Genomic DNA, 26,434 nt, shown 5'->3' with positions numbered 1-26,434 from the left:
ACTGGTGACACTGCTAGTAGACTAGAGCCAGGTTGGGACCCTGTGTTATTCATCCCCAAGGACTCACCCTGTGCCACACACCACACTGCCACATACGTGCTGGGGACTGAGCTGTAACCCAGTAGCCTTGTCCAATTCATGAGCAGGGCTGCAGGGTTCCTGAGGGCAAAGCTCTGGGCCCGGCACCGTCACCATGCTATCAGACTCGGCTGCTAAAGGTGAGAGTAGTAGGTGGAGGAAGGCATGGCGGCCCACGGTCAACGGCTAAACGGCTGAACGGCTAAATGCACTGCCTCGACCTGCCAGGACCCCTGCTCTGGGTGCTTCCTCCCACAGCACCACTGGGCAGAGGCTGGCGTGGGGAGTATGACCTTCTAGGGAGCTGTGGGTGCATGAGGCCCTGGAGGCCTGGCCAATGGAGTGTCTCCACCTCCTCAAGTCCTGGCAGACGCCCTACGCGGGGGTCCTTGGTCCTCAAGGAGCGAGGGCCCTGCCTCCTGCCTCCAGCCCTGCAGCCAGAAGTGGGCTCACAGGCTGGGAGGAGCCCCCAGGCTGTGGCAGAGGTACTCAGCCACTTAGAGCCACTGTGGGCTGCAATGGGGGTTCCCAGCTGAGGCAGCATGTTGGAGATTGTGGGAGCTTCTTTGTCCTCAAGTGCAATCACTCCTGATTATGTGAAAATACAGATTATTTTATCATAAATTGCTTTTCTTATTTCTTCTGTGTTGCAATTAGGGTACTGTGTTGACATTTTAAATTCTAGAGACAGTAGTTATGTTATCCATGAATTTCAGTTCAGGGTAGAAAAAGGGAAATGAAAATATCTGGTTTCGAAGTAGGGCGTTGGGTCCATCCGACAGGGCTGAGGACCAAGGCTGTGCACCAACCCTTGCCTCCGGCCCCCCAGCCAACAGGCCAGTCCCCCTCCGGGAGATGCTGCAGGATCACGAGAGGCTCCCACTGCCATCCCTTTGTTACTCGTGCTGCCTTCAACCTTGCCCTCTGAGACATGGCTATCATGGGCAGCGAGTTTGTCTGGGGCTCTATGTGCCAGCCCCGAGTGAGAGCTGGCACTGGGCTCCATGTTTTCTGGGTCCCCTTGTGGGTCCCCTTTGGCTGTTTCCAGGCTCAGTGTTGACTGAGCGACCTTTCCACCCCAACCAGCAGAGGGCCACATGCGCAACCATCAGGAGCTGTGGGTTCTCTGGGGACATGTGGCCTCACCTTTACCAGCCCTGGCCGGGAGTGGCTGTGTGGGCCAGTCTTCTGTTGCTAAGGGGGCTAAGGCATGGGGAGGGTTGAGCTCTGAGGCAGCTAGACCAGCAGCACCATGAGGTGTCAAGTAGCAGGGAGAGTGCGGGGAAGAGGGAGGCTTGTGACATCTCCTAAATGTGACAGGGCTGAGGCCAACAACATTTGTTTCCTAGGCAAGAAGCACTGCTCCCCCTAGGAGGCATCCCCCTGCCTTGGAGCCACTTGGAAAGTTGTGGGAGCTGCGCAATGTCCCACGTGCAATTTCATTTCTGCACGTCCTTGGAGAAACAGTATTTTTATGCACGCTTGATTCTGTTACTGCCATGGCAGTGACACCTGATTGGCTACACATGGCAGGTGTGAACCCAGGTGTCTTTGAACTCGATGCTTTAAAGCATAGATGTCACACTTGTCATTTAAAACGTATTTGTTACTTTGCTTGGAGCTGATCTGTGGCATTAAGCCCTTGCCCTATCCTTGCTCTGATGTCACTGTCACTTTTCTGTTAGTGGTATCACCTGACATTGTATGGAGGCTTAGAATGAGTGTCTCTGCGTTTGTAATGACAAACCAGCTCTTGTGGGACTGTGACACAGCTCTGTGGCCACCCTTTCTGTGGATAAGCCAGGGACACAGTTGGAGTACCAAAGCACTCAGCCTGTTTTCCCAGGTCATCTGGGAGGCTCCCTGGTCTGGCACCTCCGAGGTCTTCCCTTCTTCCTGGGCTGGCCTTGGGGCAGGGACAGCTGAGGATCAGCACTCGCCTGTCTACACACCAGAGACCTGTGTGAGGTCGGCAGATCCTTGTTCTGGGTCTGGGGCCTGGAAACAAGGATCCTGAGGGGCTGGAGGAAGAAGGGTTAGGGGAGGAGGCAGGGCCTTCCCTTCTGTGGGGTGATGAGGTGGGGCACTCTGCCTCTTGAGCCTGCTGTCCTCAGGGCCCAGGGCATCCCCACATCCCTGGCACCAGTTCCTCCCAAACCTCTCTCAGGACTCACAGCTCCACCTGATTCTTTACTGTGTGTCCCTACTAGACTGGGCTCCGTAGGGTCTAGCCACTGGCTCATCTTGGCATCTCTCGCATCTAGTGTCCTGTTTTACTGAGTGACTGTATGACCTAGTCTGCCACCCTGGTTGGTTGTGGAAGTGCAGGGAACAGGGTGGGGCAGGCTCCAACTTGGGGTTGGAGCCCTCCTGTGGGCTAGGCAGCATGGCAGGCGTCCTCCTGGGGGCTGTCCATTCAGTGCAGTTGTAAACCCGATGCCACCACCCTACCCGTTTTTCCTTAGGCTGTGGAGGACACTGGTGGGTGTCTGTGAGGACAGGTGGAGGCTGGTGAGCAAGTTGTGGTCTCAAAGGGAGGGGGTGCTGTCTGCCTCCCCTGGCTGGAGTGTGATGGAAGCCGGGGACCATCCTTGCCCATCTGGATGACAAAGAGCCACCACAGATGTGGAACCATGAGCTGGGGACTAGTGACAGTAGCAGAGTCACCCTGGGAAGTCAGAAGGGAAGAGAGGCACCGGGAGTTGTGACCTTGTGGTGCGAAGACGAGCAGGCGCCTCATCCATAAGAGGGGCAGGACTTGGCTGAGGACATCCCTAACATGGAGGGGCTTGCTTTAGCCTGTCTAGTGGCCCTGAACACTGAGCATTTGGTGGCGTCGCAGGTAAAGTGGGCCTGTCTGGAGGGACGGAAGCGCTGGCCGTGCAGACTCCTGCACTTTGGGGTGGTAATAATCTAATCGCTTGTTGACATTAGTCTGTTCACCTTACGGCATTAGAGCTGTTTCATGACCCCTACTATCATAAACCTGCTGCTCACAATGAGAAAGTCCGGGTCCTGGTGTGGTGATGGCTGTCCCGAGGCCCCTGGGCCAGCCTGTTGGCATATCCCCAGACAAATCCCTAATTCTCTAGGGCAAGCCATCACCTCTGTTTAATGAATAAGATGAACAAATGAGCAGGAATAAACAAAATTTAATATTTTCTGGTTAATACTTAAATAATAAGAAAGCGAACAGGTAGCACATGTCAACTTCCACAGTGACTGAGTTTACCTTCCCAAGAGCAGCTGCCCGGGGGGAGGGAGGCAGCCCAGAGTTGGTGCCCCCAGTGAAGAACTAGGTGAGGCAGTGTCCCCTCCCCTCCCCCCTCCCAGTGTCTACATGAAGCATTTCTGACGAACAAATGGAAAACGAGGGTCTGGATATAAGAAACTTGGTGAACACCCCAAGTTAGGGCTGCATTTCATTAGAGACTTGGCACAGGAAGGACATGAATCACCCCTCAGCACAGCGACATGGTGACGGAAGTCAAAGGTCACACATACATCACCTGTGACCTCTGAGCAGAGGCATAGCGAGGGCAAAACCGCATGTAAAGTGAGGGGGAGTGGCCAGACGCCTGGTGTTTATCTGCTCTAAGCGCAGATGTCATGCTGGGAGGACTTCTGTCCCAGCTCAGGTGGATGCAGGAGGGGAGTCTGCCATGCTGTGGCCCTGTCTGACGCTGTCACTACCCTTGTGGATAAATCTCATCCAGGGTGAACCGTCTGCACATTGTAAAGCGGCCACTAAAGCCTTCCTGTGGGGCCACACTCCAGAGGGAGCCCAGCGAGTGACTTCCCAAGCCCCAAGAGCCAGTCTGTGTCCATGTGTTCCAGGGCAGCTGGGCGAGGGCGTGTCTTGTCTCATGGAGACTCTGGAACGCCTCAACAAAAAGCGCCAAGAAATTATGATTCAAGGACCTGAAACCCCAACGTTACAGGCAAAGCCTCGTTTCTACGGAACACGAAGTACTCTGTTTCTTCCACTCCCAAGAGCTCGTCAAGAGATCCCACCACCAGGTCATGGTCCTGCAGCATCTCTGGGTAGCGGGACACGGCACGTTCGATCCTGGCTGAGCGCCGGACGGGGGTGATCAGCTTCAGGCCCTGCCCTTCTGGCCTCCCGTTTGTCCTGAGGCAGCAAGAGGCACATTCAGAACCCTGACCTCCTGAAACCCCATCTACTGCCCTCTGCTTTTCTTGCTCTGCAGTAAACCCTGACACACATTTCAGCATCAGCTCACATGCTCATGTCCTGGGACACCCCTCTGGTTGAGAAGGAATGGGGTACAATTCCACTCAGGTGGGGTGAGCAGAGGGGCCACTGAATTAAGTGTGAAACGTGGCTCTTACGAAGCCAACCACTTGGTGCTTGGTGTGTTTATTCCATAAATTCTCAAAACAGTGGATGGCTTCTGAGGAAACCAGGGCTAACACTGGTGGGGTGTTCTAGTGAATTCTGAGGGTCTTTATCTAGTGTTGATAGTAAATTATTCGAACAAGATATTTTCAGCTGAAATTGAAACTGGAATAAACTGGACACCACCCCCCATACACTTTAATGTGCTCTAATAAAAAGGAGCCTGGAGGAGGCTGCAGAGCGTCCCATGCTGTGAATCTGGTCTGCACTAGCCTAAGCCAGGCTAGTGGGCCAGTCTGCCATACCCCACTGATGACTGTGGTGGAGACATGGCTTCTGAGGGAGCTTAGAACTAGAGGAGCCATGGGCTTTCCGGGGACTGAAGTATATGACTGATCCCAGTGCAGAGACTGATGCCACACTAATGCTTTAGCAATGACACTGACACACTGACATAGGACATCACTAAGGACTCTACGTTAAACTCACGCTTGTCAAAAAGCCAGCTGACATTCTGAGCGGTCTGTAAGAAGCACGTACCCAGGTACCCTCCCTGTTTGGACAGGGTGGTAGGAAAGGAGGCTGGGGTCTGCAGGGCAGGACAAGTGAGGGCCAGTTCCAGGACAGTCCACTCCACCAGCACCTCCCTCACCGTGCCCAGCCCACACAGGGATGTGGGGAAGGTGTGGGTGAAAAGGCACAGTTCTTCCCACCCATGGTGCCATACCCCAGCGCCAAGTATAGACCAGGCCACACTGGGTCCTCTTGAGACATAGAGGATCACAATAGGCTGCTGGCACTTAAGCCTGTGACTAAAGACTCTGGGATCTGAGCTGGTGGCAGAACCTACTCCAGAGTCTGCTTACCTGGGGAGGGGGGCAACCTGCAGCTTGATACCAGGAAGGCTGTCCTGTCCCGCTTTGGTCATGTGGGGTGTTGCTGGGACCTGTCCCATCTCTTTCGGAGGAAGACAAGACTTCCCACATTCCACCTCCTGGGCCAGGTCTTCCACTGATGATCTATTAGTTTCAGCAACTGAAGAGTTGGATGTGATTCCTGTGTATGCAAGGCCCAGAAGAGTTCATGACTGAGCCAAGTAATACTTCACCCAAACCTGTGCACTGAAACTGCTGTGCAGACATGACAGCTCCCTGTAACCCCACAGACCCCAGAATGAAATAGAGACCCTGACTTGAAGTAGGACTTTCAACTAGTTCTGCTGCTAAGCCCTGGGGCAGGCCCAGCCCCTCAGACCATGCTCTTGACCAGCCTCCCACCAGCCTCTGGCCTCCTTGCCATTTGGGGATGGGTCCTTGATACCCTCTGAGCTCTTGAGAGCCCTCCAAGGGACTAGTCATGGGCCTTTCACCCTGACACCACCTTGGGTCACTTGTCTTGGCTCACTAGGCTTAGCTCACTTGACCCAACCCCTTCTTGCCTAGGGACAGCCATGTGGCTGCCACTTAGGAAAGTGGATGAAGAAGGTCTTGTGTTAATACATTTGCATGACAGCCCGATCACAAAAACTGAAATGAAAGAAGTTAGGCTGAGACATGCAGATGCTGTGACTGGAGGCTGAAACTCTAAGAGAGGTCAGTTGGGACAATAAGTAAAACAGCACAGGGGCCTCCTCCTTCCACTCCTTTGGAAAATTCAGTCATATGTTAAGGACAAACATGTGAGTTGGAAGGTCGCTCCCATGAAGAGTGCACTGAGCATCTTATGTTCCACATGACCCAGTTGACCCCAAAGCCACATCTACACTTACAGAAAAAAGACATGTCACCTTCTAATTCATAAAAATGACCCATTTGACCTTATGAAGGCAGCTTGTTTTCTGTCCCTTATCAGCAGTAGTGTGCCTCTTACATATCTGCACATTTGACCCAAGAGAGACCTCTGTAGGCCCTGAACACGCACAAGAACGGCAAGCAAAGTGCAGGGCCCTGCGATTGGGCTGTTGTCAGAGCAACACATGGGTGTGAGTGTGTGACTTAGGCCAAGACCCCTCCCTCTTCCTCCAAAGGGCTGCTTTGCTCTGCCCAGGCCCAGGGACTGGACTTGCGTGTATGCACTCAGCGCTGAGCAATGCGTTTACTTGTGAGGACAGCAAGTAGCAGCTGGCGGTGCTGGCTGGGGAGGACCAGACCCCAGAAAGCAAGAGGTGAGAGGCCTTTCCTCTTTCCCCGTGTGATCCTTGATGGCTGTTGCCTGTGCAGCTAAAGGGAATGAACATAAACACACACAGTACCATCTGTGGTTCTGCTTGGGTCTTGCAAAATATGAAGAATGGCTTCCCGAAGGTCCTGTATTGGCTGGAAGGAAGAGAGGGAAGGCAGGGTCAGCAGTGAGAACACTCATGAGAAAAGGATCTAAGAAACTGAAACATCAAATGAACTTCTTTTACAAGAAAAATGTTTCCCTTTTTATCTCTTGTCTAACTATAAACCATATTTAAGAAGTGTCAGATGCACAGCTTCATGGGAAAAATGAAGGAACGAAGAAAATGTTTAAATGCTGCTGTCTTCGACTTACTGAAGAGATGTGTTAATGGAAAGTTGTCTGTAATGAAATTTCTCTAAATGAAATTAATTTTCTCATTGACTTATGCAACCCCGTTGAAGATGTACTCCCATATAAAGATTGTGGCACAAAGATGTAAAGATGGTCATAAAGTGAGGTGTGCACATTTAGTGCTGTCTCAGTTTAATTTTGGTTTTTAATCATAAGAGCCATAAAACTCATCACAGAAAAACTGAACAGGTGAAACCTGAAAAAGGGAATCACCCATAATCCCATCACCCAGACACAGCCTTTAGCTGTCATTCTGGGCAATTTCCTCCCAGCCTCCCTGTTCTTTCATCTTTTATTTGATAGTATAACTTAAAGAAACATTATAAAAAGCAATTTTCTAGAAATGCAACTGGGAGAGCCTTCCTCTTCCCAGGCACGTAGGCCACATGGCAGGTCGCCACAAGCGAGCTGCGGTTTCTCATGGGATGCTACCTGGAGGCTGGTCTTCTGACCTGGACCCTAGCAGATAAACAGTGGTACAAAGTGACAATAGAGCTTAAAAGCAAAGCTACCCACACATTTTTACAAAACCTGAAATGCCTTATGCATAAGGAAATGGGAAGAGAGGCATAGAACACACTGCAAAGAGCCTGAATCATATAAAACATTCATCAGGTGTCATTGATGTTTTTACAGGTTTCTAGTTAAAGATGATGGATTGAAAACATTTATTTCTAATTCCTCCACTGCAACGATAAAAAAGAGATTGCACAGAGGCAGTAATCATTGAATACAGCAGAAGAGAAACAGCAGCTGGTCTGGAAGCTGGATGTACCAGCTGAGATGGCCAATGGGACTGACTTTGAAGCTGGCGGTATGGTCGAGAAATAGACCCGCCCTGAGCTTCTGGACGGCATGGGACTAGATGGGGCCAGGACCAGGGGTGCTTGAGCATCTGTTTAGAGGGCAGCCAGGCTTCCAAGTCTGCTCTGCGTCCTGAGTACCACATCCAACAGAACATTGGGATGCATTCTCCAGGTCTCTGAGGATATCATGCAGGACTGAGGAGCGGGGGTGCCTCCTGAAAGAAGGGCTAAGGAAGCCTCCCTGCTCAAGGTTGAGAAGCCCCCTCCTCTCTCCCTGCAATGCTGGCAGCCTGTTCCTGGCTCCAGGGAGGAGTGTGGAAGAACCTTCTCCAGAGAAAATGACTCATTCCAGTGGAAGGACCTGAAGGTACTGATACTGAGGGGTCCCCAGGCAGCCGACCCAGCCACAGCAGCTGTGGCAAAGCCCTACCATGAGTCACATCTTTCAATAAGCTTTTTCGAGCTCATCTCTTATATATGCAGACAGCCTAGTTTTACCAGCATGTGAGTAAAGCCTTTAATGAATAGAGAATAAAACAAAGCAAACAACTACCATGGGGTGGGGGTGGGGGAGAGGAAGAGAGAGAAAAGGGAGAGGGAGGGGAAGAGAGAGGGGGAGGGGCAATTTCCTCCCAGGAGAGGGGAGAGAGGGAGGGAAACAGACAATGCAGGAAGCCGCAAACTCAGTATGGGCTCTGGGAACTGACATGTAAGGGCGTGGTGGGATCTGAGGGTGACAGTGACAGGAGGTCCCATACAGCAGTGAGGACTAGGTTGAAGCCAGATTGATGAGACTGGGACAGATCAGAGGGATCTGGAGAAAGGCCTCAAAGAAAAATCTGTTGTTTTGAAAGCATAGAGAAATTTAGGGAATTATATGAGAAACACTCAGAAAACTAAACAAAGGAAAAACAAAACAATTTTAGGAAAGGTAGAAAGTTGTGCCTGAGGCACAGCAGTAATAGTGCACAACACCAATGGCTTACTCATTCGCAGCGCCATGAACAATGAGTCATCCCCAGCATGGCCATGTGACTGGCGGAAGCAGGAAGGATGACAGAGGCATGCCAGGGTGACAGGGTGTGTGTGTCCTGTGTCAGGGTCTGGGCCGGTGTGTGGGAAAGAGGTGAAACCTTTATCCTGCGTAGATGGAAGTCCACTGGTCACGTGTAAAGCTGAAAAGTCAGGGAACAGCGATGCGAGCACAGAGGTGAGCATGGAAATCATGGGTTTACTCCAGGCAGCAGGAAGGAGGGGGGTGTAGGCCTCGTGAGACAAGCCTTATCGAACTGTGTAGATTGCAGCGGGTGCAGCTCTGATGCTGAACAATCGTGAAAAAGGCCCTGTAGGGTATATGATGACAGGGAAAGTGACAGCCAAATGAAAAGAGCTGTAAAACTATTTGACTCAGTCCTTTTTGAAAAAAATTATATAAAGATAATAGTTTTACTGGGTTTTAGAATTAAAAGGCATTCATGCCTTGGCTCTGAGTTATCAATTAATGGATATTGATGTGTTGGGTTTCACATATTTTCAGGTTCTCCATGCTGAGGCCTGAGTTTATGAGAGTGTTGGGTATTGGTGGTGCGGGTTTCTAAGCTATCACCTCCCGTAAATGCTGGCACATTCACTTGACAGGGAAAGTGACCCTACTATAACCACTTCGTGCAGTGTGTGCACCTCTACACGTCAGATGCACTTTGCACCACAGCCCACCGTGCTGCAGAGTCTGGGACTCACACAACGGTGTCCAAGAAGCCCCATCAACACTCACCGTTGCCCCGTGTCTCACAGCCTCCTCATACAGCCCGACAACATCGAAGGTGCCTTTACTCGCCAGGAACTTAGCTTTGCAGATCCAGAATTTAGCAAACTTTTCTGCCTCGGGAATGCTGGACAAGATGGTGAACACTTCATCAGGGAGCACACCCTAGACAAAATACCCAGGGACGCTAACATCATCTCATGGTCTCTTATGGCTCCTGTTACTCACAGGAGGGGTGCAGAGAGCAGTCCAATTTATTCTTTTTAACTTTGAAAAAAAGTCAATTTTACTAATATACAATCTACACATAATGAAATGCAGCTATTTAAATAGTATGTTTTAATGAGTTTTGACACTGATCATTAAATTTTTAGAGTTAACTGAGACCGAACAGACATCTTTCATAGCTGAGGGACGGCTGTGTTCTGCATTTTATGTGGGGCAAGACCCAAAACCCCAACCAGACCAGACCAGACCCCGGAGCAATCAACGTGCCTGTCATTACTACGCCTCCTGTCACCACATGTGGAGTGGGAGAGAGAGCCTGTGCTTGCACACAGGCCATTGCTCATCCAGGAAATTCGCCTCCAGCCAGGGCCTTGCACTCGCCTGTTCAATGAGCCGTAGACACTCGGCCAGGGTGCTGCTGATCCTGCTGGAGAGCTCGCACTGGGCCTCCCGCTCTGTCTCCATGCTCTTCCAGAATGACATGTTCATCTGCTCTACGACTCTCCTTTTTGTTCTAAGCTCCATGGGAGGCCGCTTATACACTTTCCCCTTAGATTTCTGCCATTCTTCCAGCTGTTTCCTGTAATGCAGTGAAAGGGGAGGCATGGTTTTAGAGTTCTGGTGTGAGGTCGAGGCCCTGAAGTACATGACACATAGACAGCCTGTCACCAAACACCTCCAGTTGCAGAGGCAGGGAAATGGTAGCAGTAGCTGCCGCCTTTCAGAAGGCAGAGGCCAGAGTGACTGCTAGAACTGCAGGTGGCTAGCGCCCATCTTCAAGTCCTCAACTCCGGGGTTCTTCATGCTTTTTCTGAGAACGACTGCGTCCCCTGTGTGCGACCTCTATCCCCAAAATCACTAACTCAGCACCTGCCCTCTGCCCTCAACAGGGTCTTGGCCACTCTGTGGGCCTCTATGCCAACCCCTCGGCCCTGTGCACAGCCCCTCTTCCCTAAACAAGACTGGTAACTTCAAGGCCCTTCTCTAGGTGGTGACAAGTCCTCATCCTCACCCTCCCTTACTGCTGTTTCCATTCCTGCTTCTCGTAGCAAAGGCCGCTGCTGGGGGCCACCAAGACATGGCCTCAAGTATGGATGGATGCAGGCCCGTGAGCTCCTCCAAATTAGAGTTGTGTGTTTGTGACACACAGTATGCACCACAGGCAGTTATCTCCCTGGAGCCCCAAACTCTGCAAAATTCCGCCTAGGCGACATCTTTTCTTTGATGTTTGGCAGACATTTCCAATTTAGTATTGTCCAAACAAAGCTCTTAATTTTCCCCGTGGATCTGTTCTTAGCAGTGTCCCTGTGGTGGTGACAGTGTTGCCAGGGCCTGAAACGGGGGCCTTGTCAAAAGGCGACTTGTGCGCAGTGGCCAGCGTGATTTGAGTCACTGCTGGGAGCACCCTGGCTCTCGGAGAGGGGTCACACTGCTCTCCATGGCGAACAGCAGTGTGACCTGGGTCCCGCCTGTCTGTTCCAGCGGGGATGCCCATTCCTTTCGTCGCCCTCTCCAGGAGTCCCAGGTCCTCCGGCATCCTGAACAAGCTCATCCCTGCCTTGCTCTTTGGTGTGACAATGTTCAGTCCTTCTGACTAGGATGCTGTCAGTAGTCACCTTGCTTTGTTAACCGATATGTGTCTTCTGTCCTCCCACCGAATGCAGTCTCCAGAAGATGAAGACTGGCTGTCCCCAAGCCTTGCACAGCGCCCAGAACACAGGCAGCTCTGTTTTCACAAACGTACAGTCATGTCACCGTAACGATGACCAAGATATAAATGGGTTCCCATACCTGAAAAACTCCTACAAGCTCCCTGGGAGCCACCCTGTCCCTGGGCTGGCTTTTGCAACTGCCCACTGTCTTCTGTTCTGACGGTTCCATCTTTCCCGGGCATCAGCATTCATCACCTTTGTTTCTCTCCTGACCCTGAGCACAACCCACACAGTGCTCAGCTGCAAGTCCCAAACTGGCAGCTTCCTGACAGGCGGACACACCTGCATCTGTGTCCTCTATGTTTCCAGCATTCTGCCTATCTCCTTAGCCTTCCCTGTGACACAAGGAAGAAGGAGCTTCCTTCCTTCTTCTTTTTTTTTTTTTGTTAATAACGACATCACCTGGTCTTTTCTAGGTGGTCTCCCATCCAAGTACTAACCAGGGCCAACCCTGCTTAGCTTCCAAGATCAGACGAGATCAGGTGTGTTCGGGGGAGCATGGCCGTAGACTGGGAGATCCTTTCTTAAAGCAGCTTATTCCCAGACCTGAACACCATGCCACTGTGACCCAGCATCTGGCACTGCTGGTGTTGAAGACACGTGAGCATGAGCGGTCTAGCCCTCCAAGTCCTCTGTGATCACATGTCATTGGCAGCCATGTCCACAGGGCCCTGAGTTAAGGTGTCACTTACCGTCTCTTCAGGAGGGCAGAGACTGTGCAGACGCCATCCTGCCCTTGCCTCCTCAAACCTCACTGATGTCCATTACGCCACCCTTTTCCCCCATTAGCACCCCTGGTTTTCTACTCATGCAAGGCACGCATGATGCTCTCCAGGCCTCCACTTTCCAAGCCTGCCTGGGCTGAAAGCATACGGATGCCTGTGGCTCAGCTTCAAGCATCGTGTGTGTTAATGTCAACCTCAGGCAACTCGCACCCTGCCTTCTTCCCTGGCTTCACGCCAGCACTGCCACCCCTGCCCCTGACGCCACCTCTCTGGCCTCGACCCCTGGTCTGCATGACAGGGACTGGCATCTCTCCATGTCCTCTGGCCCTCCCACCCTGCTGCTCAGCCTGCAGGGACTTCGTGAATGAGTCGTCCACACCTGTGACCCCTACACCTGACTCCACCATCCTGCTTCATGCGTGCAGTTAAGAGAATCACTTATGGCATGGGCATGCACCACCCGGCCCTGCCAGCTTTCACTACTTGGTACGTTTGCTTTGGTCTTTCCATGGCTGTAGCTAAAAATGACCCTGGAGCCACTACTTAGGCCTGCTGACTGACCATATCCCTGCCAGTCGGTTTGCCCAAACATCTTAAACTGTTCAAGTTTGGAATTAAATCAAAGTACCTCCGATCCCCGGCTGTGGTCTTCTTAACGCCTGCATTAGTCTGGCTCCCATCTGGGACCCCTCTTCCATTTATGGCTGTGCCGCCAGTTTGAGTTTGGGGAGCTGTCTTGTTTAGAAAATTGTTCTGGGGGAGAGCCCCTTTCAACTTGGAGTCCAGAGTCCGCGCTTTCTCCTGACAGCTACTGTGTTTATGCCCATTGGGCCCGTTTGCTCTGGTATTCGGAGTGCGGGTGGTGACGGAGGCAGAGCTGCCAAGTGCCAACTGAGGCCTCTGGCTGATGGCTTTGGTTCTCTGCTGCATGCATGACACCTGACGCCCAGGACATGGCTGAATGGGCTTCCAGTCTTGTTTAATGTTTGGGTGCCTGCTATCAGGTCCCCCCTGCAGCAAAGTGGGGCATGCCCTGGATCTGGTCTGTTCTGCTTTCTGCTTGGTGACAGCACGTGATTGCAGCTTAGCTCCACCTAGTCCCTCACGTTTACCTTTGTTGACCTTCCTGTCCTTGGCACCTGGTTCCTTTGATGCTTGAGTCCCAAGGGTCTGAACAAAGTGAGAGGAGATTGTCTCTGGGGCGCTCCCCCCTGTTCCTTTAGGAAGCTGCTGCAGCTTGCCTGCTAGAGTGCTGGCTGGTGTCACCCCAACAGATTTCACTTTGGCCCTGCCTTCCAGAGCAGCATGGGTGGGCGAGCGTCTGCCCGAGGTTGGCAGAGCCCCACTGCTCTTGGTCTTACTGTGCAAACTAGCATCGGGCTTGCTCCCAGCCCACAACGAAGGCTGTGGCTTCCCTTTAGAGCCCAGTAAGACATGGGGCAGGTTCTCCTTGTTTGCATCTTCTAGAAAGCTTTTTGAGTACCTGCCCCTACGACAGGTGCTGTCCATAGAATCTGCACATGTAGCAGTGCCCGGACCTGTCACCTGTTGCGCTGCAGCCTCCAGTCCCTGGGTATCAAGCAGCCGCACAGTTTCCCTTGACTGCTGTTCTGTGGGTGGCCTAGCTTTGTGCTGCTGCTTACTCCTGCTGGAAGGCCTACAGTTTGCATTGCAAGAGACATAGCCCAAAGCTGGCCTTTCCCCCAAGAGTTTTGGTGGCTTCAAATCTGGCTTCTGGGACCCTGGGACATTGGCAACTCTGGGCTGAAGTCGAATGCTGATGGGTCTTGCAGCTTTGACAGGCAAAGCAATGTGGTTGGTGACATCCTTTTTGGGTCTAACAGTCTAAAAAGACAAAAATATCAAAAAAGTAAATAGAAAAGATTAGCTCACTGTTTTGAGAAAAAAGAATTATTATATTGGAACATCACCTACGGGAGTCGAATCCTGAGAATAGAAAGGCAGGCTCACTAGTGCAAGGTGTTCATGATGCGTCCCCATGAGGGGCACATCAGATTCTCCGTTGTTTGAAGAGACAACACTGCCTTTATGCAGGCAAGTGTCACTCCAGAACCAGGGTGTCCTCAATGGCAGGGATGGGGCTGGACACAGGGACGCCCGAGTTTTTGGAAAAGCCTTCTGTGAGCATCTAACATCTTGGCAGAACGTTGGTTGTATTTGCGGGTTAGGAAGGGTTTCAAGGTTTCATTCCATGTTACTAACGGGTACATGTTTCAATCACATAGTTTCACTTTGGCTCAAAGCCAGGACAAGGCTACAGAGCACTGGGAAAGCCAGGCAGTGAAGGGTTAGAGGGGACATGCTGGTGCTGAGAGCAGTTACGGAGGAATCTGGTGAACATTTGTAGCCATGCACCTCTGCCTCTGGGGCCACAGGAGCGCTAGAGCCACCATTCTGCCGCATCCAGCAACGCTGTCCCAAGTCACCACGTGGCTGGGAGAGTATGTAAAGGAAGTCTGCACCAGAGGCACTTGCATCAGGGGCAAGGTGGGTCCACCCCAGCATGGCCTGGTGAGCTGCTGCTGTGGGTGGGGCAGAGAGGGACGCTGCACTGGCAGGGCTGTGGCAGACTTCCTAATGAGCCCCAATGGTCACCTCCACCTCTGACCTCCCCACGATCGCTCACTGCACAAGTGGGGAGGCTGCTGTCAAAGTTTTTAGTGTGCGGTCCTTGCTGTTCTTTTTTGTATATTTAAAGAAACTGACATAAAACGTACATTCCATAAAACTTTAAATTGCACGAGTCAGTGGTTTCCAGTTCACTCTCAGGGTTGTACAGCCATCGCTACTGTCTACTCCAGAACACTGCTGTCACCTTGGAAGAAAAATTCTACTTGACAAAAGTCCCCTCATAGCTGTGGGCCACCACGATCTGCTCTGTCACCAAAGAGTGGCTTATTCTGGACATGTCACATAAATGGAGCCACACAGCATGTGGTCTTGTGTCTGGCTTCCTTCACTTAGCATCACATTTTTGAGATACACCGGGTTGCAGCCTATATCAGTACTTCAGTATTTTACTTTTTAATTAATAAAGTTTAGTCCCCATGCACCCTGTTCCCCAAATGCACTTCATTATTTTTATGGTGGAATAAATTTCCTGTTACACCTCGAGAATGTCGAGGCCTCTGCACAGTCCGACTGAGAACAACCAATTAGGACACGCATTCCTGTCATGAAATGCGGCAGAGCCAACATGGGGGCTCTCTAACCACTACTGAGCATTTAACTGCCTGGCAGCATCCCAGAGTGGTGGAAACCACAGCCTTTCAGCTGTCACCTGATAGCTGTGTTGTGACTCCATTCCCTCATCTGTAAAATGGAGTGACTCATAGCACCTACCTCATGAGGCTGAAGACTCCAGGGTTCATGCAGTTAGAAAAGTGCACACACATAGCAGGTGCTCAATAAGTGTCAGTTGTGAAGACATCAACGTGCACTTAAGGGTCTTTGTTGTTAATAAAACTAAACTACATGTCATACTTAAAAAAAAATTCTGTCTCTTTGCAAAGCATGGTCTTTAGGTTGCTAACATCTTTATTATTTTCATTAGTAATAATAATGAAAATGAAATGGTATTCTTTAGAAGACTAATTTCTACTTACAGATTTAGAAAGCGAAGGATTTGAGCAATTCTTGGCTTTTAGATAAGGCCTATAAAAAACAAAGTAAGATTAAGTCTTAGTACAGAAGGATCAGCAAGGTTTGGAAAGTACAGTGATTAAAATGGAATTTTATTTTAAATCATTAGAATTTCTGTATATGGTAAAATAATTCAAAATTACATTCAATAAAAAGTCTCTTATCGTCCCTTCCTCGGTCCCGGTTTTCCCCCCTCAGAGACCACGCTGCTCTTACCCATTTACCTGCAATCCTTTCAGGTACCCTACACGTAAACATGGCATTTTAACAATATTAAGGAAATATCTGTCTTTTCGTGCGTGCACAGTCTTATTCATTCCAGAGCCGTTCCCGGAACACTGCAATGTGCCGGCGCTGGAGCTACAGCGCACCCAAGGCCCAGGACTCGCACCCTTGGAGACTCACTCACTTGCTGCCTTGGCACTTAAGTTTTCCCTTGGCTGCGAGGTACTCCTGGAGCTTTCTCTGCCGCTCCTCTGAAAAACAGGAAGCAAACAAACAACACAACTTCAGCTCGGGTGTTTTAACCAGTTCACTTCTATTCTAAAAGATGACATTTTCTGTGATGGGTCTGGCTTTGGACTCTGCCTCAAAAGCGCTGCGGCGGAGTTATAGCGTGGGGACACAGAGATGCTTTCTTTAAGGGACGTTGTGTGAAGTGCCCGGGACCTGCCCGGTCAACATATGTTGTCACTGACACCGTCCAAATGCTGGCGCCTCTGGGAGGTTGGGGCCCGGGATCCACGCCCTCCACGCGGAAGCCGGACCCGCCCCGGGCCACAGCAGGCCGCGGGGGCACCAGGGTCCTCCGGTACGCGCGACCCCCCTAACGAACAAGGGACACTGATGTCCCTGTAGAGCTGCTGCAGGATCTGTGCCTGCGGGGAACCTGGACTCTCCGCCACCAGGACGTCTCCCCTGAGCCTCAAACGCCCTGCAAGACCATCGAGGTAAGCGGGGCGGACAGCCACCTCCGCGGAGCCAGTTCACCGCCGCCTCGTTGAGCCTGCGAACTCACCCGCGGCGGCGGCGAGCCCCTGCCGCACCATGGTGGGTTCTCCGCGACAGTTGCACTTCAAAGGCCGCGCCCGCGGCTGAGGACGCGAGCCGCTCCTGAGCCCGCTCTGATTGGCTTCGGGGGTTTGAAACTTGTCAATAGAAAGTAGGGGAGGGAGGGACAAAAGGAAAGAGACGCATTGCAGTTGGTTCTGCCCTGGGCCCGAGTGAGCGACGTCACGCAATTGGTGAGGCAGGCTGGCGGCGTAGCGACGCCAGAGCTTCCGGTCGCGCAGGCGCACCGTTATCTTCTCGCAGACCTCGAGTTCCGGGAGCCCGGAAGCAGTGGTCTCGGCTTCGAGGTTGCTTCGAGTATGTATGTCCGCTGGTTGATGGGCTGTCTAACGAGTCTAGAGCTGCTGGTGACTCCTTTTTTGTTTGTAATTGTGGACAAATGGACATAACAATTCACCGCTAGGCCCATTTCTCAGTGCACGGTCCCACCTCCATGGCAAGCCTGCTAGTTCTGCCCTTGGTCCCTCTCCCTCCCACGGGGCACTCGCCCGGCTTCTTTCCACCCGAGAATCAGTCCGCCTGGAAACTCACGGGAGCGGAATCACGCGGTGTTTGTCGTTTTGCCATTGGCACAGTGTCTTCAAGGTCCATCCAAATAGCCTGTGATAGGGTACCCCTATTAAGGCCAAATAGTACTCTGTCGTAGGGGTGAACCCCTCCCTCCTGGTCTTGGCTGCTGTGAGCGTGAGTGTGCACATTTCTGGTGGAGCTCCTGCTTTCAGTGCTTTTGGGTGTGTACCCGAAAACACCGTCGTATCGTGCGAGTCTTTTTACTTAGTTGGGGACCTGACCAGCCCTTTTTCAGGGCTCCTTCTTTCTAAAGTATATTTGTGATTGGCCCTCATAAGCTGCGTGGATGCTCAGCCAAGGGAGCGATGAAGGCCAGGCCCGGTCCTCCCGAGTCCCCAGACCCCTCATTTCTCTTATTTAGGCCCTAGAATTTCCTCCTTTGAAGTTTGTTGTGTTTTTAGCTATTTGCCAGTTTCATAAAGAGGTCCGGGGGAACCTTTTTTAACCGTGCGTGTTAGGGCTTCTCTTCCTGGGTGCTGCGGAGGTGGTGGGTAGAGAGGGGACAGCTATGTCAGGGCCTTTGTTTGCTAGATTCACATCACCGGCTGGGTACTCAGCTGGACAGGAAGCCATTGGAGTGGCTCTTCTCTTTGGCCTAAAACAGGGTGTTGGGCTTGGAGCCATGCTGGGATTTCTGGATTTATGCATTTCAACGTTTACATATACAAAGATGTCTACAATAGGACAACTGATAATTATTTTAGTGAACATTTTGGACTCTTTGTCTGAAACCATGAGTCTCTGCCTAACTTTAATTTAGCAGCTGTGCAAGACCCTTTTTGTTTAATGAGTGACAATGGGGCTTGTGTGCAGTTTGAGAAAAGTGAAGGGAGTTCTGTCCATATAGAATCTTAGTGATTGAATGGGTTTTGGTTTCAGATGTGGTCTTGCCTCACCTCCCACCCAAGGCTTGAGTGTTCTGCAGGTCCTGTGGAGATAGTACATCTTTGCAAGAATCGTGCTGGTGTCGGGTGCTGCCTTCCCTGTCCTGTTATTAGAGAGCTCTGGGCATTATGAATCTTTCCTTAAAGTGAGCGCAGATAAGCTTCTTGCTCACTGGTCCTAGTTCTTTGGAGCAACATAGGCCAGTTCTGTGCCCTTTTTTACACTCTTTGGGTTTTTGAAGGACTATTTTTTAGGACACAAAGTGGAAAAAACGCTAGCCAGGTTCAACAGGTGCAACTTATCAAGTAAAGTACCCACTGTGGCTCTTGTGGCTTTGATAGCTTCCCATTGACATCAGGCAGATGCCCTGCAGTGCATGGACTCTTTTGCAGCTCAACACGTTTCCCTTTGCAGGTTAGTCACACTACTTTATCCCCTTTTCCTGTTCATACCCCTCTCTCTGTGGGAACTCAACCCTTCTTCCCCCCTTTTCTAGTTAATTATTATTATTACTTTTATAATGGCTTTGTTGAGATATTCACATATTATATAATTCATCCACTTAAAATGTACAATGCAATTTTAGAACATGATCATTGCCCCCTAAAGACACCCTGTATGTTAGCAGTTACTTCTCATTCTTCCCTCTTCCTAGTTCCTTTACTTCCCATTCTTCCATCTTCCTATTCCCTGGAAACCAGTAACCCCCATCCTGTCTCTATAGGTTTTTCTGTTTTGGACATTTCCTATACGTGGAATTGCACAGAATGTGGTCTGTGATGAGCTTCTACCACTTAGCATGCTGTTTTCAAGGTTCATCCATGTTGTGGACTATGTCATACTTCATTCCTTGTCATGACTGGATAAAATTTTGTTGTATGGATTCCCCACATTTTGTTTATTCATTCATCAGCTGATGGACATTTGGGTTGTTGCTGCTGTGAACATCCGTGTACCAGTGTTATGTGGACATATGTTTTCAATACTCTTGGATATATACCTTGGGAGTGGAATTGCTAGGTCACATGGTGACAATGTATTTAACCATTTGAGAAACTGCCGGATAGTTTTCTAAAAGCAGCTGCATCATTTTACACTTCCGCAAGTAGCATATGAGAGTCCCAGTTTGTCCGTGTCCCAGCCCATGCCTGTTATTGTTCACCTTTTTGATTATAAAGTCGTAGTGCATATGAAGTCTCTCCTTGCAGTTTTCATTTGCATTTTTCTGATAACTAATGATGTCAAGTGTTTTCTCATGCTTAGTGGCCATTTACGGATCTTGTTTGGAGAGATGTCTATTCAGGTCCTTCGCCCATTTACTAATGGAGTCACTTGTCTTTTTATTGTTGAGGATCTCTTAGCTGTTAATCAGCCTCAGACAAAGCATTGCTTTCTCAAGGAAGCTTTCATGAGTTTCACTTTGTCACCAGACTGATCATTTTTTAATCTTTCTCTTGTTAGTCCATAAGCTTTATTAGAGCTGACCGTCATATCTGCTGTGCCCAGCACCAGACAGGAACCCAGTAAGTAGCTGCTGAATGAATGAAAAGAGCTTTCTTCCTTTAAAGATTTTCAGCACAGCAGCCACACGATGCAGAAGCAGCTGCAAGCCCACATGATGATACTGTTGGCTCTCATAGCCCTGGTGTTTTCTTCTCATCTACCACCACGTGACTAATAGCCAGATAGTAATGAAAACACAGTATAATGTATAAGTTGGAAAGAAACAAGCAGGGCTAGATTGAAGTTACCAAGGGCAGCAGACTGTCTAGTTAGTGGACTTGACCTGATGATTTGCAGAATGTTTCCCTTCACGTGGAGTTCGGTCCTTAGCTTTGTGGGTTCAGGAACCTGATTTAATTGGTATCCCTATTGTGGGTTAGCCTCTCAGGGATGCATTCACTAAGTAAAAATGGTAACGGCTACTCTTGAGTGAGCGAGTGGAGCATTCTAAATCCCTGGTGATGTGCTAATCTCTTTCCATATGGCATCTCATTTAACACAACAAAGCTTTGATGGAGTTATTACTATTTCCATTTTTACAGGTAAGGACACTGAGATGGAGAGATTAAGAGTAAATAAAGCCCACAGTTGTAGCCCAGAGTTATAATGAGACTGAATCCAGTACTATTCCAAAGTTGGTTCTCTTTTTCTCTTTGGTATTCTAAATGCACAAGAGACTGAATCAGAAGAGCCAATTTTAATTTGCAATAGGATTAGATTTGTAGAGGATAGTTGACACATCCTCCACCCAGCACATTCTCTTTCTTGAGACAGATATGCAAGAAACCAGGTTATAATTCCTGAAATTCCCTTGGTGAGCATGGGTCAGAACAAAAAGAGGTATCTATCTGATTTAAATGTTTAATGACAGTTAAGCCACAGTATTCCATTGTCACAATAGAGCCATCCTTCCGATGGCACCAAACAGGTAATCTCAGCAAAAATGGAAATGAGGTTTGTGGCATGACTTGCTCAGGCTGAGACCTTGTGATTGCAGTGTTCTGTGCATCTGTTGAATACCCTTTGCTAAATTATTTTATTGCATTCATATGAAGAATGCCTATCTGTCATCTCCAAAAATCTATTTTTTTTTTTTTTATAAAATAAAAGATGAGTAATAGCTTTTCTCTTCACAGCAGGAAGGACTGACTTTATCTCTGAAGTGATGAGCAGAAGCCATATGGGAGGAAGTGAGCTCTGCTTCTGAGCGTGCATGCCCCTTGTTGTGCTGGGAGTGGATTTTGGCTTCCGGAGTGCTGACAGGTATGAGGACAGTCCCGTGACAGTCCATTCACGTTTTCTGTGTTCCAAACCCCTCTCTCAGTTGGGCGGAGCACTACTGACCTTTGGCTGAGTGACCCTGATGGCAAGAATTTACTTGCCAAGGCCCTCAATTTCTATGTGAATATAAATGCATGTGTGAAGAAGGAGCTCCTTCTACAGTGTAGTATCCTGTTTCCAAACGGGCCCATTGGGGTCCCTGCAACTGTAAGAAGGCCTCTGCTGAACTGAGGGGACTTGTGTGTTCTTACTTTGTCTCACCATGAATTGTCTTGCCCCAAGAGGAGCCATTGCTAGCCCAATGCTAAAACCATCTTTGACTCTAGGACAGTTTAATTCAGTGTTTCTTAATGAGGGATAGACATTCGAATTACCTTGGGAGCTTTAAAAACATAAGATGCCCAAAGCCCCACCCCAGAATGACTTGAGTCAATCTCAGAAGTGAGGCCTGAGCATGTAAACTTTTGAAAAACTCAAATGTCAGCCAACTCCAGACCCCCCAGAGACCTCAATTTACCACTCTTAGGGCTTAGCCTCTTTGCTTGTAATTTTTCAGAAGACGCTTCATTATTTTTCTGCCAGTCAACTCTGATGGAAAAAGAGGTAAGAGACAAGGTTCTGAGAAAAGGGAGCAAAATGTTCTTGGAAAATGAGAGTGGAGCACAGGAAGAAGGATGAAGCGAGAAAGTGAACAGTGTAGCCTCAAGAGAGATAAGTAATCTTATAGAGCAATTTCAGATAAGTGACAGCATCTCAAAGCCAGAATAAGAGGGTCTTAAAAAAAAAAGGGACCACTTTGGTTGCACAAAGGAAGAAATAGAATAGGGATACTTTTTCCCTTGTAAATGGAAAAAAAAAAGAACTATTGAGGCATAATTTACATTCATTAAATTTTATTCATTTTATGCATAGTTCAATAAGATGTCTTTAAAATTTTTTGAGATAAACCATTAGCTAGATTTAAGAAGGAAAAAAAGAGGACTCAAATAAAATTATAAGTGCAAGAAAGAGACATTACAACTGATACTACAGCAATACAAAAGGTCATAAGAGACTACTCTGAATGATTATATGCCGACAGATGAGGCAGCAGAAGGAATGGATAAATTCCTAGAAATAGACAACCTATCAAGACTGAATCGTGAAGAAATAGAAAATCTGAACAGACCAATTATTAGGAAGGGGATAATGAATAATCAAAAATCTCTCAACAAAGGAAAGTCCTGGACCAGACAGCTTCACTGGTGAATTCAGCCAAACATTTAAAGAATTACCACCAATTCTGCTCAAACTCTTTCAAAAAATAGATGTGAAGGGAACACTTTCAAACTCATTTTATAGGCCGCATTATCCTGATACTAAAATCAGACAAGAACACTACAGGAAAAGAAAATCACAGGCCAATATTTCTGATAGGTAAAAACAAAATATTAGCAAATTGAATTCAACAGTACATTAAAAGGATCATAAGCTACAACCCAGTGGGATTTATTATGAAAGCACAAGGACAGGTCAACATCTGCAAATCAGTGCGATATACCACGGATGAAATTAAGGATAAAAATCATATGGTCATCTCAATAGATGCAGAAAAAACATTAGAGAAAACTTAACATCCATTTATGATAAAAACTCTACGCAAACTGGGTATGGAAGGAATGCCCCTTAACATGATATAGGCCATAAGTGATGAGCCTACAGCTAACATCTCAGTGTTAAGAAGCTGGGAACTTTCCCTCTAAGATCAGGAACAAGACAAGGTGCACATTGATCATTTTTATTCAACATGGCACTGGAACTCCTAGCCAGAGCAATTAGGCATAAGTAAAAGGCAGCCAAATAAGAAAGAAAAAGTAAAATTGTCTCTATTTGCAGATGACATGTATAGAAAATTCTAAAGACTCCACCAAAAAAAAAAAAAAAATGAGTTGCATTTCTATTCACTAATGGGAATCTATCAGAGAAATTAAGAAAACAATTCCACTTAAAATTGTCATCAACAAACAATAAAATACTTAGAAACTAATTTATCCAAGGAGGTGAAAGATCTACACACTGAAAACTGTATGAGATTGATGAAAATAACTGGAGAAGGCACAAATAAATGGAAAAATAATCCGTGCTCATGTATTGGAAGAATTAATATTGTTAAAATGTCCATACTATATGCAAGGTGATCCACAGATTCAGTGCAACTCCTATCAAAATTCCAAAAGCATTTTTTACAGAAATAGAACAAACAATCCTAAAATTTGTACACAACCACAAAAGACCTCAAATAGTCAAATCTTGAGAAAGAACAAAGCTGGAGTCATTACATTTTGTGATTTCAGACTTTATTATAAAGCTATAGTAATCGAAATGCTGTGGTACTGGCATAAAAAACAGAGATGTTGATCAGTGGAACAGAATAGAGAAGGCAGAAATAAATGCACACATATCTGGCCAGTTAATGTCTGACAAAGTAGTCAAGAACATACACCGGAGAAAAGATAGCCTCTTTAGTCAGTGGTGCTGGAAAGCTGAAGAGCCACATGCAGAAGACTAAAACTGGACCTATCTTACACTGTAAACAAAAATATAGAAAAAAAAAATAGGTTAAAGACTTACATGTAAGACCTGAAGCTAGCTGTAAAGCTCCTGGAAGAAAATGGGGCAAATTTCTTGATGTTGGTCTTGGTGTTGACTTGGGTTTCACACTAAGGCAGAGGCAACAAAAACGAAAACAAACAAATGAGACAACATCAAACAAAATCTTCTGCACAGCTAAAGAAATTAACAAAATGAAAGAACCAATCAAATGGGAGAAAATCTTTACAACCATCCAGCTGATAAAAAGTTGATGTCCAGAATATATAGAGAACTCACACAACTAATAGCAAACACAAAACAAAATAAAGCAAAAAAAAAAAAAAAAACCAAAAAACAAACAAAACAAAACCAATTCAATTAAAAAATGGGCAGAGGAACTGAATAGACATTAAAAAAAAAAAGACATATGTGGTCCACAGGTATATGAAAAGATGCTCAACATCACTAACCATCAGGGAAATCAAGTTGGAACCACAATGAGGTGTCACCTCACACTTGTTAGGGTGGCTGTCATAAAAAAAGATGAGAAAAAACAAGTGTTGGTGAGGATGTGGAGAAAAGGGAATTCTTGTATACTGTTGGTGGGAATATTAATTGGTGCAACCACCAAATAGTATGGGGATTCCTCAAAAAATTAAGACACAAAATACCATATCATTCAGGATTTACACTTCTATCCAAAGGAAATGAAAACAAGCTGTTGAAGAAATATCAGCATCCTTATGTTTATAACAGCACGATTTACAATAGTCAAGCCATGGAAACAAGCTAAGTGTCCATCAGCGGATGAGTGGATAAGTAAAATGTGGTGCATGTATCAGTGGACTATCATTCAGCCACAGAAAAGAAGGAAATCCTAATGTCTGTAACAACATGGGTAGACCTTGAGGGCATCATGCCAAGAGGTAGGCAGAGAAAGATAATACTACATGGTATCACTTACATTCGGAATCTAAATAAAAGTCAAACTCCTTACAAAGACTTCTGTAAATTGGTGTTTTGTGTTGTTGTGTAATTATACATTAGCTTAAAAATTCAGAAAACGAACCAAAAAACCCTTATAAATTACTCAGTCACTCAGAGGTAAGGATTGTTGACATTTTGGTATATAGCCTTCTATAATCACTTAAATTTAAGTTGTAAGTATTTTAAATGAAAACAAGATCACACTGTAGAAATGTTTGTGACCTTTTCTTTATACTCAACAGTATACTGTGAACAAAATAAAAAAATATACTCACCAAATTACAGATGTCACAAAGCTAAGAGGAAAATTCAGTGTATAAAAAAGAATCAGAGCATGGAACAATCTAGAAATATCTCAGGCTGAATTAACAAGATTAAATTGAATAGGGACACATTTACAGTTTGAACTTAAAGACAGAGATTTGACTTTTGCTCTCATCAATTTGGAAACTGACATATAAGACCATTGTAAAAGAAGTAGACTCCAAGTTCAGTGCCAAGACTGCAGAACTCCATCATGGTGACTGTTTAGGCACAAGAGATAGCGATTGCATGGACAATTAACAGCATTTTCCATATGCTTTCTCTGATGTCACTTTTAGGATTTTACTCACTATACTCTAGTTCTGACTTCTGAGTTCCAGGCACATTATTATTTGTACTTAGGCGTCCTGCCAGTAGGTCTACTTACAAGGCTGAAATGCTACTCGTGCTGCATCCTGGAACTGAGAACTCCACATTTCCACCCAAAACACTGATCTACACCACACACTCACTGTCCAGTACCAGGAAACGGTCATCTAGGACTACTCTTCCCATTACTTTACACATCTAATTCCAAGTTGCCTAAATTTTAGCTTTTTTCCAGCACATCTTGTATCTGTGCTTTCCAAATGGGTTGATTCGTCATTAATGTGGCTCCGTGTGTGTGAATTTGTATGGATATATGAATGCGTGTTGTACATGTGTAATGTGAGCTTTAAGTGAACCTGAGAATATTACTCTTAATGCCGTTTATGCAACTGGCAAACTAACCAGGAGGAGAGAAAAACCATAAACTTTTGGTTTGGTTTTGGAAAGTAGCACTAATTATAGTCATCTATGTGAACTTTTTTCATTTATTCCTAATTACTATGCAGTGAGATGATGATTAAAACAAGCGGTTGTGTGTCAGATTACTTTTTTGAAAGTTTTATTCAGTTATGATTGATGATGTATCATTCCTCATTATTAACAGTAATGAAACATTGTGGTTTGATCACAACTTTTGGAACCTAGAAGGCATACCGCCAGCATTCCAGAGAGGAACGCTTAGACTACTGTTGTCCCATGGTTGCCCATGTGAAGTTCATCCCGGTTTGGCGAACAGGACTTGATAGCATGTGCAGTTAAGGGACATAAGAATGCCAAAGCAAATTTAAGAGCAGAAGAATGAAACATTTTGGCCAGTTATGAGCTCAAACAACAATCAATAATTAATATAAATTTATTATCAGTACAGGGATCCCTGCTGCTGGAATACAGAGCTTCGTGGCAATGAGAAAGCATGACTTGGACCAAAGTGTAAATACATTACACTCAGCCTGGAAAACACTGTCTCGTGAGGATGCCTGGCCACGCCCAGAGACTGAGGACTTTCCATAAATATGGTAATA

The 26,434-nt window shown here is 47.4% G+C and overlaps 1 protein-coding gene, 1 long non-coding RNA gene and 1 pseudogene across 16 annotated transcripts in view; 1 reads left to right on the top strand and 2 right to left on the bottom strand.

The window, feature by feature from the left end:
* Positions 1-3,210: 3,210 nt before the first annotated feature.
* On the bottom strand, positions 3,211-16,960 carry CKAP2L (cytoskeleton associated protein 2 like). 2 transcript variants are annotated; one of them, XM_016153099.2, is made up of 9 exons: positions 16,930-16,960; positions 16,321-16,387; positions 15,875-15,923; positions 12,877-14,093; positions 10,193-10,391; positions 9,593-9,748; positions 6,690-6,753; positions 5,305-5,494; positions 3,211-4,210 (listed from the first exon to the last, which is right to left on the bottom strand). In XM_016153099.2, the coding sequence occupies exons 1-9, from the start codon at positions 16,958-16,960 to the stop codon at positions 3,985-3,987; spliced, it is 2,199 nt and encodes a 732-aa protein (XP_016008585.2). In that variant the 3' UTR covers positions 3,211-3,984. The 2 variants fall into 2 exon arrangements, with proteins under 2 accessions (XP_016008585.2, XP_036080578.1); XM_036224685.1 differs by lacking the exons at positions 16,321-16,387; positions 16,930-16,960 and adding an exon at positions 16,128-16,310.
* Positions 8,503-26,434, top strand: part of LOC107514935 — a 43,444-nt gene continuing 25,512 nt past the window's right edge. For 2 of the 14 annotated variants that reach the window (XR_004952051.1, XR_004952050.1), the window contains exons 1-3: positions 17,159-17,279; positions 21,077-21,203; positions 26,276-26,428. This is a non-coding gene — a long non-coding RNA (uncharacterized LOC107514935). The other 12 variants (XR_001597921.2, XR_004952047.1, XR_004952046.1 and 9 more) reach the window with 12 other exon arrangements.
* LOC118605668 lies at positions 11,914-12,033 on the bottom strand (annotated as a pseudogene).

The sequence above is a fragment of the Rousettus aegyptiacus genome, unplaced genomic scaffold, assembly GCF_014176215.1.
Source record: "Rousettus aegyptiacus isolate mRouAeg1 unplaced genomic scaffold, mRouAeg1.p scaffold_m13_p_7, whole genome shotgun sequence".
In the NCBI taxonomy this organism is placed as follows: Eukaryota; Metazoa; Chordata; class Mammalia; order Chiroptera; family Pteropodidae; genus Rousettus; species Rousettus aegyptiacus.
Note: the sequence above shows the minus strand (reverse complement) of the source record. Positions and strands in the feature narration are given on the sequence as shown.